A 14,914-nucleotide genomic window follows, 5' to 3' on the forward strand; every position below is an offset into this window, starting at 1 on the left:
GCTTAAGATTCTCTCTCTCTCTCTGCCACTCCTGCCCCCGCCCCCCAAAATAAAATAAAATACAATAATAAAATAAAATAGAATACATTAGAAATGCTATTAATAGCTTCTTTCTTTTTTAACCAAAAAAAAAAAAGAGAGAGAGAGCGAGAGAGAGAGACATTAATCTTTTTATACTTCCAAATATGGCAGGAGAAAACCTCAATTTATAGATTTTAGATAAATATGCATGGCAAGTGGTTCTTTCATCCACATTGGGCCAAAGTTTATCTGCAGTTGATCAATTAAGGGTATGTGAGAAAATATTGTACTTTGGTGGCCAGCCTGGCAAGGACTAGACTAATTTAATACAAAAAGAAGAATGAGCTCTCCGTGAGCAAGGGAAGCAATAGAACCTGCTATGCACCAAATATCCCATGAAGTTGCTTCCATTCTTTCTGATTTATACTCTCAGAAAAACCTTTTGGAGTAGGTGTTATTATGAGCCAGAAGTTATTTTCCACCTTTTACAGATGTGTCAACTTTCAGAATTAAGATTTTAATTCAAGTCTATTATTTATTCATCATTTATTAGCTACAAAGAGTGGACTGAGGCCCTTATTACACAATTCATGAGTCCATGTTCTTACCACTCAACTGCAGAGACATGTAACACAGGACAGGTCGGAGGGCAAGTGGGTAAGGCTATAGATGATGAAAGAGCAAACAACCCAGTAGCAGAAGCATCCGCCCTAGGAAGGAAGCGTTCTGATGAATGTCAAACTCATTTAATAGAGGCTTTAGCAGAGAAGAAGCAGCAAAGACTGTAGGATGATTGGAAGGCAAGCATGTGCTAGATAAATAGAAATAATTAATAATATGAGTATCAGGAAACAAAGTGTCAGAATTTTAGAGCTGACCACCCCGGACATCATCTTACTGGATCAGCTTGTCCTTCAGTATCCTGCAGCCAGAGGTCCAGCAGGTGGAGAACGATATCATCCAAACCAGACCCCAGAGCCCTGACTCTTGAGTGGGGTTCTTTCAATGGCCTGGCTTGACTTCCAGAAGCCTCTGTGGCTCTGGGGCCCAAAGAGGACATATATGCTGTCATTTCTGACATGGAACATGACACAAGAGTTTTAGGGAAGGAGAAAAATTTTGATGTATCATTTACTGTATACATGAACACATAGGAGAAGCATCCACTGAGGGACGAGAATGAGAAATGAATTGTTAGGGAGGTGTCCTCAGTGGAGTAATGGATTTCAAAGTCCTCTGGCTACGAGTCATCATGGAAACTATCTGTGGAAATTCTACTCCCCCTTAAACTTCCAGTTCAAGAGTCACATTCTCTATGAAACCTTCCTAGATCCTCTAGGTAGAAGTCATTATTCCTCCTCAGTGCTCTCAAAACATACTGTTCACTCCCACAAAGTCTCGTTCTGATGACACTGTTGCAGAAATATTTGTTTTTCTTCTTTAGTTGTGATCTCTGCTGCCAGTAGGGATCACCCGAGCCATCTTGGAGTCTCTGATGTTTAGCCCCGTACCTCGCACCAAGTGGGTGCTCAACTGCACTGAGGGGATTAGACTGAATTAAATGAGATGTGTGATAAATGAAAATGAATGTGCCTAAGAGGGCAAAGAAAACAAATGAACAAAGAATGGCAGCGATGGCTGCAGCCCTCCCAATACCTTCAACAACAGGACCTTCCCCAGGGGCTGGCCACAGGGAGGCAGGCATACCTCCTTCCCCTTCTTACCTTTTAAGTTTAATGTTTTTGAGAAACTACAGTATTCTTATTTCAAGGCAAAATGTTCAAACATTTCTAACTGAGAGTCCTTCATCCCAAGGGTTTCAGAATAGCTCATGACTATTCCTAGCCGACAGCACTGCCATACTTCGGAGCAATCAAAACTCACCGGCAATGCAGCAGGAAGTCAATGAAGAATGCTGGCTTGGGCCCGTTAACGAAAATGCCACCATGTGTTCACGAGTTTCACATTTCAGTGGGCGAGCAAGTAAGATGAGGAGAGAGGAAGAAACACAGAGATGAGTCTCTTCGTATCATAAACTCTTCTTGAAAGTCATTTTTATATGGACAGAATATCAATTTTATTTTATTTTTTTAAGATTTTATTTATTTATTTGAGACAGAGGGAATGAGAGAGAGAGAGAGAGCACATGAGAGGGGGGAGGGTCAGAGGGAGAAGCAGACTCCCTGCTGAGCAGGGAGCCCGATGCGGGAGTCGAGCCAGGGACTCCAGGATCATGACCTGAGCCGAAGGCAGTTGCTTAACCAACTGAACCACCCAGGCACCCCAGAAGATCAATTTTAAATAGTTATTTATAAAGAAATGTGATTTTATTCCACTGGGATTTCTCCATACACACACATACACACACACACACACACACACACACACATATATATATATAATTTTGTTTAAATAATTTAGAAGTAAATTATCCAGATCACATCAGTGAAAAAAAAATATCTAGCAAGCTTGGTAATTTAATCATTTTAAGCAACATGTCTAATCTCATATTTTTATTTTTAATTATATTTTGGAATTATCAAAAATAATATAACACTTGGACATTCACCACCTAGTTTTAACAAATACAAACATTTTAGCACATTTGCTTTTAGTAGTTTCTTAAGAACCATAACATTACAGATAAAGTTAGGGCATCCTCCTTCCTCAGTCATATTTCCCACCTTCCCTTTGTAAGATTACAGCATAGCATCCCCATGAATTTTCTTAGAAGATTTTATTTATTTATTTATTTTAGAGAGAGAGCATGGGCTGGGTGGAGGGGCAAAGGGAGAGGGAGAAGCAGACTCCCCACTGAGCAGGGTGCTGGGCTCAGGGCTCCATCCCAGGACCCTGGGTACATGACCTGAGCCAAAGGCAGATGTTTAACCAACTGAGCCACCCATGCACCACCCCCGTGAATATTTTTATTATATTTTTTTATTATTCAAATAATGAAATTTTTGATAGCATGTTATAATGTATATTTTAATGTTATTTTAAAAACAAATTTAAATTATATTGACCCTTAGATTAATAAATGAAAAATAAAGAATGACATAAGCATAAGGGAGATCATGTAATGCAAATTTTAATTATGAATGGAATGAGTTCATGCCAGGACCTAAAACCATTATCATGAAAACCACCTGAACAATGTATTGGACAATATTTTCAAACTAGCACTTTTGTCACAATGCAGAGCTAGTATTCATCTACTTTTTTTTATATCTCATGGATGAAATTCAAGGGTATGATATTAAATTATAGTTTTGTGGAAAATCTAGGCTGTAATGATGTTCATACATATTTATTCCTGAAAGTCTTTGGTCGATCGAAAGCCTACCAGAAGGCCAGTTTGCAAAATATAAACATGGAACTGGCGGAAGTGAGTGCAGGAATCCCGCAGCTGGGCCTGAAGGAAAGTGCCAGAACATGCAACAGGATCCTGACAGAAAGGAGCGAGTGGGAATTCAGTATGTCTCCTTATTCAAATGTCGATTTCATTGTATTGTTTTAACTTCCAAGTTTTTATTCTGGGGTTTTCATGCTTTCTGACTACGCTGTGTAGTAAGAGCTGTCCAGTCAGAGAGACCGCACTTCTTAGTAATCACAGAGTCACCCTTGGTTATTGAATATGTTTTCCAGCTTAATGAGCAAGAGCGTACACATAATGCTAATGAGGGATTTTTGCTTCAGGATACTTTTAAAAATGTATATGAGTAAGAAGAATTGTTTACTTTGATTATTTTAAGATGTAAATGCAGCTGCTTCAAGAAGGAAAAAATAATCCTGAGAAAAATGCAAGCATGATACATGATGAAAAGGGAGCTCCAGTCAAACCCTGCTTCAACTGTATTGTCTACATGGAAGAGGGGCGTGGGGCCACTTGCTGCCTTGGAGGGAGCCTCGTTTGCTTTCCGAGGCAGCAGGCGTTAATAGATACCTGCTGCCAGTTTTGTTGCAGTCATCTTAAACCAGTCCTGGAATCAGGCAGGGTACACATTACTACAAAGAATCATTCTCCTTAAACTGCAGGCAAGGGTGCTTACATGATATGGCTATCGTGATGGAACTCTGTTTGCCCCTGTCCCAACAGCAAAGAAAGAAAGCTCTCCCTACCAGGAAATCATGCCTTCCTGAGTCCCACACACAGCTGCCTGGCTGCCCCTCTCATCAGTTTCCTCTTTGGACCACAACACAAATCAGGAAAAAGGCAGGAAAGGGTAGAGCAGGAAGGGCATGGTGGTGACATTTGTGCCTTAGTACCTCGCTATAATATACCTTAAGTATGGAGCCGCCAAGCGCCATGGATTCATCCTTTTCTTCATTGGAGTGAACACCGCTGCCCTCAGTTTTCCTATCTAGCCCCCAAGTTTACAGCAATAGCCTGGTGATTAGTCCCTCCCCCTGCACTCCCCTGCAAGTGTAATCTCCCTAAAACACCCCTTCCATCATGTTGACCTTCCTATCACCCTGTGCTCAAAAAGCTTTCAGGACTCTTCATTGTGCAGAAGATGAAGGCCACACTCCGTAGGTGGAATTGAGCCCCTTTACAATCTGTCTAGAGTGCTGTATGCTGCCACTTTGGTTGATAAGAGTTCATTCCAATCAGACTGATCTATTTGCAGCTCCCCAGCTCCATGTTAGGGTCTGCCTCTGCACATTTCCCCACTTCATGTGCTCCATCCCAGATCTGTTAAATCCCACTCACCTTCGGAGATAGTTCAGTTTCCTCCTTTCCCTCCCTATCTCATGCGCATTAAAACCTGGCAGTATTGTGGAGGTTGGAGCTAAGCGCCTGGCACAGGGGAGCCCCTCCATAGCTTCACATCCTTTCCCACCACTCTACCTTGGTTTTACTTGGTGAATCACTTCTGCTAACTGCTCCACCAATGATGTTTTTGTATCAGTGCATTTAGGCACCTGTCCCTGTCATCTGACACCACATACCTGTCACCTGTAGCACATGGAGGAAAACCTTTTACTACAGACCACTGAATCATGCACATTAAATGAGAATATTAAATTCCTTCTGTTGGAATGAAGGGGAGAGAGAAAAGGGTGTTTTGGAGCCAAAATAGTTGGGGTTTCTCAATAGGCTATGCAACCTATCTGCCTTAAAAAGAGCTAAGGAACTTGCTGAAAATGCTGCTTGAGTCCTACCTCAGACCCACCGCATCAGAATTTCTCACATGGATGTAACATACACTAAATTAGGAAGTCTCTTAGTCTTAGAGGGTGAGAAAGAGCATTTTCTGTAATTGCAGCTCACCACATCTGCACATCAGAATCCCCTGCAGTATTTTTGACAACTCCAGTTAGTTACTGCAGCCTCACATGAGACCTCCTAAGTGGAAATCTCTGTGTTGCTGCCCAAGGTCGAACTATTCCACAGAAAATTTTTCTTTGCATCCAAGATTAGAAACCACTAAGCCAAAAATTAATGATGACCAATAATTATTGGGTGATTACAACTTCTCAGAAACTTTATTAAGCAATTTATGTGCCTCATTCCATTTAAACCCCACAATCTCGAGTTAGTAGCTCCATTTTTGCAGGCTCAGGGAAGTTAAGTAACTAGTTCAATGCCATACAGTAACTGACCAAGCATCCATTAAGCACAGATCTATCTGATACCAAATTCCAGGCTCTAGTCCCATTTCCCATCTACCTTTATTGTATTAGACATCATTTTGATACATGGCCATCAGTCTTTTACCCAGGAATTGTTTCACTTGTTCAATAGGCAATTCTGTTTCTGAAAGTTCTGACACCACCCCGGGGAAGGGTCTCTCAGCTTCGTTTTTCTTCATTCAGACATCCATTGACTGGCTATTTGTTGCCCTTGGCTTTTTCTCAATAGTCCCAAGAGCTTCCATCTAATAGACCAACTTCTATACTTTACCTCCTTATAAAGAGATAGATATTAATGGCACTTAAGTTTTTTCCATGTACAAGATAACCCTCGTCCCCCTTGGAAAGCCTCACTGTAGTCCTTGGTAATATGTCTGGAAAGGGCATTATTCCATCATCCTAGATTTCAAAGCTAAAAGGATTGCCCTTCTCAAATTTAAAAACAAAAACAAAAAAATAAACAAGCTCACATATATCGCCTGAGTAACAATATAGCAGACTTACTAGTACTACCTCCCAGTCAATGCTTTTCCACATTCTATAGGCTTTTGGTTTTCAGTGGATTTTCACATCTCTTATTTCATTTTTTCCCTCACAACCCAGTCAGTCCTGAATTGTAGTTTCTTTACAGATAAAATAATTATAATCAAGTTCCATCAAAAGGAGTTACATGAGAGTTAATGAGTAAATGGGCTTAAAGTATCACAAGAGTCTTGAATGAAAAACACACACTGTTTTCACTGTTATTAATATAATACAACTCATCCATTACAGTCCTGATGGAGAGCACAGACAGTGGCCCTGACCTCATTTTCTGGCCAGGCTAGAAAGGGTCCGCATAATAGCCCCAGAGACAGCGGGGCTCAAGGGAAAGAAACCAGTCAAGGTTCAAAACAACCCAGAAAGCCATCCTCACTGCAGTACAATTGGGTACTTTAAAACTGATTAGGGATGTTGTATGGACAAAATTTGTAATGGGCAAGTCAAGGACCTTGGGAGAGGAACAAGTGATAAGCATGTTTAATAGATGAGACAAAATCTAGTGAAATTTCAGGGCAGCCACCAATCAGACACATGAATAAGTATTTGCTACCTGGCAGCTTTTGCATCCTCACACTCTGGAGGACAATGAGGCATTCCTAAATGTAAGGGAAAGGTTTCCTTAACTCACTGCTGAACACCTTCAGAGGAGCCATTTCAAGAGAGGCAGGGAGCTAAATTAATGTCAAGCCCCCAAAATATTCATGAAATAATTATAAATGCATGTGGGCCATCATAGACACCACCTTTTACTTCCTATAATTTCAGTTCTTTACTCCATCAAGTGGTCTTTTTAAATTACTGGATGCTTCTCTTCTTTCTTACAATTCAGAGAACTAAGGTTTTCAGTCGATGTTAATTTTCTTTGAAGGATTTCAGAGGGTAGTATTTCCACATACAAACCGTAAAATTATTATTTTCAAGTAGGACTGGTTCTTTTTCTCTGTAGCTTAGAAGAAAAGAGATCTATGTAATCGCAGTGTCAAAATGTCAAAAGACTGAGATAGGTTGGAAAAAAGAAGAAAAGGAAAGAAAAAACACACACACACACAAACCCTTAAAGGCATCCATGCAGTCCTCAGCCTTACAAATCCTTGGCTCACATAAAATACTTGTGACATGCTGTAATTAACTAGTTACTCCTCTCAGAATGAATAATAATGCAATTATTTGCCAAAAGCAGTGAAGAAGGGATAGTTTCTGTTTTTAAAAATATCTGCCTTTCATTTCTGTAAAAAGAAAAACCCTGGATTAATTGACATAAGCTGCTAAAGCACAGAGTGACCTGCAATTTCACCATTACACTATATGATAATTCTGTCACCTTTTTATCGGAGCCTTGTATTTTTCAATGGTTTGAAACAGTAATAAACTGACAAGTCACTACCATGTTTAAATTATACTGGTTCTTAAAAACTGCCCCCAAATACCACAAAATATAAGTAGTGAGCTGCATGGTGAAACATGTCCCTTTCACAACCGTACTCTGATGTCATTGAGGTCGCTAAGGGCTAGTGCTCTGGCTCCTTTGTCTGTGGGACACAAATTAAAGGAGGCAGGTGGCCTTCTTCAAGTGCTAAGTAGCACAGAGTTAAGTGAGAGTTTATGTGAACATATCACTGGTTCTTTCTCCTATGTGTTAATGTCCAGACAATAACTAATCTCTAACTTCGTCCAAGTTCTATCTTGCCTTTCTTTCAGTAATTCATTCAGTAACCATTTATTGATGACTTGCTATGATGCCCTCTACTAGGTTCCAGAAATTCAAAGGTAAAAAAGACATATAGCCTTTAAGAAGGTTTCAGAAAGTGAAGGTATGAACTAATAAATAGGCACATTAAGAATGCAGTAAATGCCACCACAGAGCCCATTCTTCACACACACATACACAAATTCATGTACTCTATCAACATATAAAATCTCTCTGCCCCATGAATCTGAACTTTCAAAAATTCCAGGCTCTTTAAAAGTTTTGAAGGAGTGACTTGGTGCTAGGATTTGGTGCTAAAACTTAGAGTCAGTTGGAGTGTGTGTGTGTGTGTGTGTGTGTGTGTGTGTGTGTGCGTGTGTGTGTAAAACCTGTATTTTTATAAAAAAGTAGAAACAACATTATGTAGAATTTTGTTAAGGATAAAATAGTCTAAACAATTGATGTCTTAAGTAGTCAGATTAACTTAATTCATATCAATTTGTTATTCATTCTAATTACCAGGTATTAGTTCAGAATGCCTTCAAATGAATATTCACTGATATATCCCTATGATACTAAAATGTCTGGATCACTTGTTTGGGAAGACAGAGACTAAGAGGCATTATGACTTAGATTCATAACATCACGATAAATACTCTAAGAGTAGACATAGTCTTATTTTTTCAAGTCTAATTATCCAAGGTACTCCTTTAATTAGTTAATAATAGGAATTTGGGTTTGCCTTGTTTTTCACTGTACTGAACAGTATGTAGAACAGTGTAGGTTCTGGCATCAAACTGCCTATATTGGAAATTAGGTTCTTCCCCATAAAAGCTATGTGACTTCTCTAAGCTTCAATTTTCTCATCTTTAAGATAGAGATAGTAATAGTAGCTACCTCACAGAGATAGAAGGATGAAAAGAGTAATGGCACATAAAGCATATAACACTATCATTAAGTAAGCTACTATTATTATTGTCATTATTTGATCTCACTGAGAACATTTAATATCTGCCAAGAAAATTAGTTAGCTACTCTCTGTTTTTATGACAATATAGTAATGATGATTTGTATTAATTTCATCTTTTTTAAGAATATAAGATCATGTCACTATATTTATTCATTTCATTTATTTATCTACTACATGCAGTTATTGAATGATGAGTGTATGGAAAGTATTGGGTGGTGCGGGGAATACAAAGATAATTTAGCTACTACCAATAGGGTGTCAGACTATGGTGCTGGAATCCTGCATGGTTTTTGAACTAATTAAGTTTAATAAACTCAGATACTAAAAATAATTTGAAGATACCTGCAGAGCCCTTGTACCCTATATAATTTACCTTTTAGATAGATGGGAAAATAATGACTTTCTCTCTGTTCTGCTGTTAGTAACATAATTATGCTGGTGTCTTTCAAGGAGATAGTCCCCAAAGTCTAACACAACAATAGTAAACTGGCTTGAGGCAATTAGAACCAACTTTTAAAAAACACACAATGTCCGTCTCCTCACCTCTTTATTTACTACAAATTGTTAAGGAAAACAAGGCTGATCTACAAAGTCACTTCCCCAAATGCACGGCGGAAAGGACCAAACGGTCTTGAGCATGTAGGCAGCCTCTCAATCTCAGATCTCTCAGATGCCAAGAATCAGGCTAGGTAGCAATGTTGTGAACTCAGTAGCCACATCGCGACCGAGGTAGGAAAACCGCTCCTCAATGACTTGTGCATTCGGAGATGGTAACCATCTGTCCTAGCCATTTGTTCCTAAGGATGTGAAAGTAAAAATAACCCCGTGTTCCTAAAGCAATTCTCTGACCAAAAAAAAAAAAGTGCATTGGCACAATTTCTGCCAGCACTTTTAACAGAGATCTAGGTAATACTGATACAGACGGTCTAAGGACTACACTCCGAGAAGCACTGTCGTGTAGACAAACCCTCTCACTTAATCAACAAATGGATAAAGCAGTGATTCCAAGGAAGTGAATCTGGTGCCAGTCTGACTGCCTAAGAAGGTAGAATCCTAAGCTCTACCCCCAGAGTTATTAGGGCCAGAAACCTGCTTGTGAATCAGTATATTTAAAAGTTTTCCAGGAAATTCTAATACACAGCCTGTGGTGAAAGGAAAGGGGTTGTATGTTACTTTCACACACCCGTAGATGGCCCTTGTTCCACAATTTACTAGCTCTCTGACCTTATAATTGCGCTATCATTGGTCTATAAAATGGCTGTTGTAAAGATTAAAGAAACCAATGCATGTTAAGAACCCAGCATGTAGTAACCTAGTTGTTATTGTAATCATTACATTATAGGCCCAGCTCTAAGTAAGATCTACAGAAGTAAAATTTGTGCTTCACCACTTTGGGAAGCATAAAATCTATTTAGAAAAATAATGTAAATATTAATAGAAAATTAATTAAGAGAAATTTAAAATATGAGTTTATATTCTAAGGCAATAACATATTTACACACGTATAAAAATATTCTGAGTGAAAACAGTCTACTTTGTCTACAGAGAATGATAAGAACATAGGAAAACTCATATAAAGTTTGCTTGAAAATGTCTCATTCTTCTAATTCAGGCAACCTAATTCTCATCGATTCAAATTTCTTTGTATATTATAGAAAAGTATTAAAATCATGAATGGTAATCAGCTTGTATTTATTACTTAAAACTAGAATTAGAAAAAATAGTGTATATCTGGGAAAGGGATCTATGGGACAGGCATCAAGCGGCCCACAAATACTCTGAAATTTTATGCAAAAAAGTTGTTTTGCGTGAGTATGAGAATTTCTAAAGAGAGAGCCATACCTTTCATTTGATTCTCAAAGGGTTTTGTGCCGCGCCCCCCCCCCCACAAACGTTAAGGACCACCAAAGATTCCTGGTTAGCACATGTCTTGTGCATCTTCATGTAGCTGAAGAAATATAACTCCTGATTGCACTCCAAATAATCTCCTGGCTTACTTTCTTGCAAATGTCCTCTGAATCATTTTCCTCACGCTCTCACCATTCAGATATCCTGAGAATAAAGAAACACAGTAAGATCTCATTTGAGGAAATTGTAAAGCAGACTTTCATGACTACCTCAGCCTATTCAAATTCTGCCAGCATCAGCATGGAAGTGTATGTACATGTTTCAAAAGTTCCAATGGCAGAGATTTACTGATGATTATTTTCTGCGTTTGCCCTTTTTATTTTTTTATCCATTTACCAATCTTTTGAATTATTTTCAATTAGCTCTGTGCTTCTTTTCGTCTCTGGTAAGCAAACGAAGGAACTTCCCTGGAAGGATACAATTCAGTTTTGTCGACTTGTATGTTGCCAACCTAGCAATTCTTCCACTTTGTGTTTGATGTATAATGTGATAGCAACACTATTAATGTTATTTTTTTTGATTGAGGTAAATTGGTATATGACATTATATAAGTTTCAGGCACATGACATTATAAATTGATATTTGTATGCACTTCAAAGTGATCACCATCATAAGTCCCGTTATTACCCATCACCATACAATTAAACCCCTTCACCCATTTTTATTTCTCTCTTCCTTTAGGTGTGTGTGCAATATCGACTGTTCTCAAACCAACTTCAATCCCCTCTGTGCTTCTGATGGGAAATCTTATGATAATGCATGTCAAATCAAAGAAGCATCATGTCAGAAACAGGAGAAAATTGAGGTCATGTCGTTGGGTCGATGTCAAGGTAATGTTCATACCAAAATTCATTTCAAAGAATGTTTTTAGTCTTAGTGTAGAAATGAAAAGTGAAGATAACTCCTTATTAGGCAAGCTATTTCCTTTCCGGAAGACAGTTCTGATTTATAATGGATACTAAAGTCTACTGTAGCATTTATGGTGATTATAGGAGTTTGAGAGCCTATCAGCAACAGTCTATATCTTTTTCTATATAATAGGACTGTATCTTCACAATGCCGTAAACACAGAAGCCAATATTCAGCAGACATTCTCTTTGCACAGGGAAAAAAAAAAAAAGTCAAAATCATCTTTAGCAAAGAATCTGAGGATTTATTAGAAAACTTTGAAATTAAAAACAAATGACACCATTTTTATGTATTGAATCAATAGAAATATTTCAAGTACATTTTTTAAAGCAGGATGTACGAGAATGTTTTATGTTGTTTCTTATTCAGAAACAAACATTTTCTTGGGTTTTGACTTGTTATTCCTTTACCCACCTTATCTCAGTTATGATTGTGAAACTTCTCTGCCCCAAACTCTAGAAAGCTGATATCATTTTATTATTTGCTCTCAAGCAAATTGATGTAAATATGTCTTTGCATAAAGGTAGCTTAGAACTATAGTTATAAAATTTCCTTAATCACAGTGAAGGTACTATTAGAAGAATAATATAAATTTGACATTCGATGTTTAGGAAGCAATTAATCAATCTTCGTTGTTAATTTTTTTCACACAGATAACACAACTACAACTACTAAATCTGAAGATGGGCATTATGCAAGAACGGATTATGCAGGTACATTATAATATTTTCTACAATAGAATATGAGCACTTCTATAAAAGGGTCCTGGGGGGATCATTTTTTTCTTACCATTGATCCTAAGGTGAATCTTGCAAGACTTCTGAGATGTGCTAATCTTCTCTTGCTTGGTTCAAACTTTCAATAGACAATAGTGAATTTTTTTGAAGCAAATAAAATGCCTTTTATTTTTTTGCCAGAGTTAAAGCAATTGTCAGAAATGTCAGTAAGATATAACTAACTTGTTTTGACAGTGCAAATGGTACAAATAACAAAACATTTATCAAATTAATGGGCATCAGTGGAAATTAATGTAGTTTTTGGTAGTATATTGTAATGAATGCAAACATTCTTGTTTGAATTTTCATTAAAGTCAACAATAAAAAATTTTGCTAGTCTCTAAAATAACTGGAAAAGATAGCTATAAATAATACCGGCTCTCTCTCTTTAAATGCAAAGTTAAAAAGGTATCTGTAAATTACTTTTAAAATAATAACTTATTATTTTAATAAAATTATTATTTTAAAAGTACAATGTAGCTTCTGACATACAGAATTATCAAGCATTTATATAAAAATGTAAATTTTATTTAGCTATTAGAGAATATTATTTTGGGAATTATTTCTACCTAATATAATTTTTCTAGGGTGAGAAATAATTTATGGGTATGCAAATAGGATTTTAACAAATTATTAAATTTTATAAAAACTTAGGATTAAAAATATAAAGTAAAATTATTGATGTTGATAATGATATTTGGAGTTTTGTGTTTTAAAGAGCTTTTCACTCACCTATTAAACAGTTCTAACTAGATTTATGGCCAATAGTCAATCAAGAAATGCTCTTATCTTTCAAAATATGTATTATCGTTCATTTTTTCTGAAATTGTATTTTAACAGTATTTCTGACATCATATTTATACACAAAATTAATCGCAATGAAATTGAAAAAAGTTAATCAGATGTTATACTACGGACACCTCACACCTCTCAGAATTTAGAAATAACAAAAAATTTTTTTAAATTTTTCATTTTTATCTTAATAGTTTTCAACATGTAAATAAAACTATTCATGTGCTAGAAGCCTGGAAGTATCATGCACAATGATACATGGAAAAACATTAGTTCCACTATTGTATAGCTGTTCCCAAATGTCCAGGAGAGCTATTAGCAGGTATTCCTTGAAAAGAACAGTCCATGATCAATAAGTTTGGGAGCAGCCCAGATAAACAAAGGACTTTCTTACCCAGAACACCTCATAGCTTGTGTGCACTGTGAAATCTTTAAGAGATATGCATGTTTTATTTATTTTTTTAATTTTTGTTCTAATAGATACAAAATACACGCAAATGTAGGCTGGGTAGTATAATGAACCCCATGTATTCATCACTCAAATGCAGTAACATCAACCCTGGCTAACCTCGCCCCGTCTCCAACTGCATCCTGATCAGCATTTTCAAAGTTATGTGGAAAGAAATCCCAGAAATTGCATCACTTTATTCATAAATACTTTAGCCTGCAACTCTAAAAGATCAACTCTTTTTAAATAAAATTACGTTATTATCACACCTAAAATAATTTTGAATGATTCCTTATAGTATATAGTTTTTATCAAACTTATGTGATAGACAACACATGCTTTTGCGGCACTTTTGCAGTACTGGTATTCCCAAGAACGCACTTTGGAATATGCTGATCCACAGGAAAGTATTAAAGTGATAAAAGATAATGAAAAACCAAGGTCTGAAACTAATAATATACATTTTAAATGTTAAATGAAATCAAATTTAAATTCTATATTTTGTTATAAACAATAGCTATATCTTGAAGGTATTATAAGCCGCTACCTGGCATATTTAATTTTACTGTAGCCTAAAGTGTTTGAAGATTTCATAAGGATTTCACTTTCATATAAAGAGTAACTAACTGTGCTTAAAATACCTTTATACTTGTTTTGCAAACTAATTCACTTGGAAAAAAATCTTCAAAATGTAATATTATATGAATAACTTCTCTATTGAAATATTCGTCATTGAACTCATAGGAAAATCAAGCTTCTCCCTGAAACAAAAAGCTTTTCAAGTTGATTAGCATCAATATGCAAATATATGTGAGTTTATAAAACTGTACATTACATATCATATTGGAGTTTACCACTCTGTCATTGTCATTCATATTACCTATTTACAGATTGCCCACTTTCAAAGAGTTTGGGAGTTAAATTTTTGTTCCAAAGAATTCATATTTGAATTTGATTTCAAAGAGATAATTTCTGACCTTCAAAGTCAATGCTTTTGGTTGGCATTATTTCCTATCTTACCCCTTTATTGAACATGAGAAGGAAAGAGAATGTGTTTTTAAATCCGTGCAAATGAAAACTGTTCAGACCCTCAGTGTTGTCCAAGGTCTGCTAGTTTGACATCAGATTTATCTAGTAAATTCCATAGAAAAACTTTTAAGATAAAAGTAAAGTTTAAAAATACATGTTTGTTGAAATCCAAATTTAAGACAGAAACAAAGATA

The 14,914-nt window shown here is 36.7% G+C and overlaps 1 protein-coding gene across 3 annotated transcripts in view; it reads left to right on the forward strand.

Annotated features, from left to right (window-relative positions):
- The window catches only part of TMEFF2 (transmembrane protein with EGF like and two follistatin like domains 2), a 224,846-nt gene that overhangs the window by 165,461 nt on the left and 44,471 nt on the right, over window positions 1-14,914 (forward strand). For all 3 annotated transcript variants that reach the window (XM_025887381.2, XM_073904550.1, XM_073904549.1), the window contains exons 6-7: window positions 11,448-11,596; window positions 12,329-12,388. In XM_025887381.2, the coding sequence (XP_025743166.1) occupies window positions 11,448-11,596; window positions 12,329-12,388 (209 nt within the window). The remainder of the gene's footprint in view (window positions 1-11,447; window positions 11,597-12,328; window positions 12,389-14,914) is intronic.

This window comes from Callorhinus ursinus, unplaced genomic scaffold (genome assembly GCF_003265705.2).
Source record: "Callorhinus ursinus isolate GAN/ISIS: 27379988/994484 unplaced genomic scaffold, GSC_fseal_2.0 scaffold2, whole genome shotgun sequence".
NCBI lineage: Eukaryota > Metazoa > Chordata > Mammalia > Carnivora > Otariidae > Callorhinus > Callorhinus ursinus.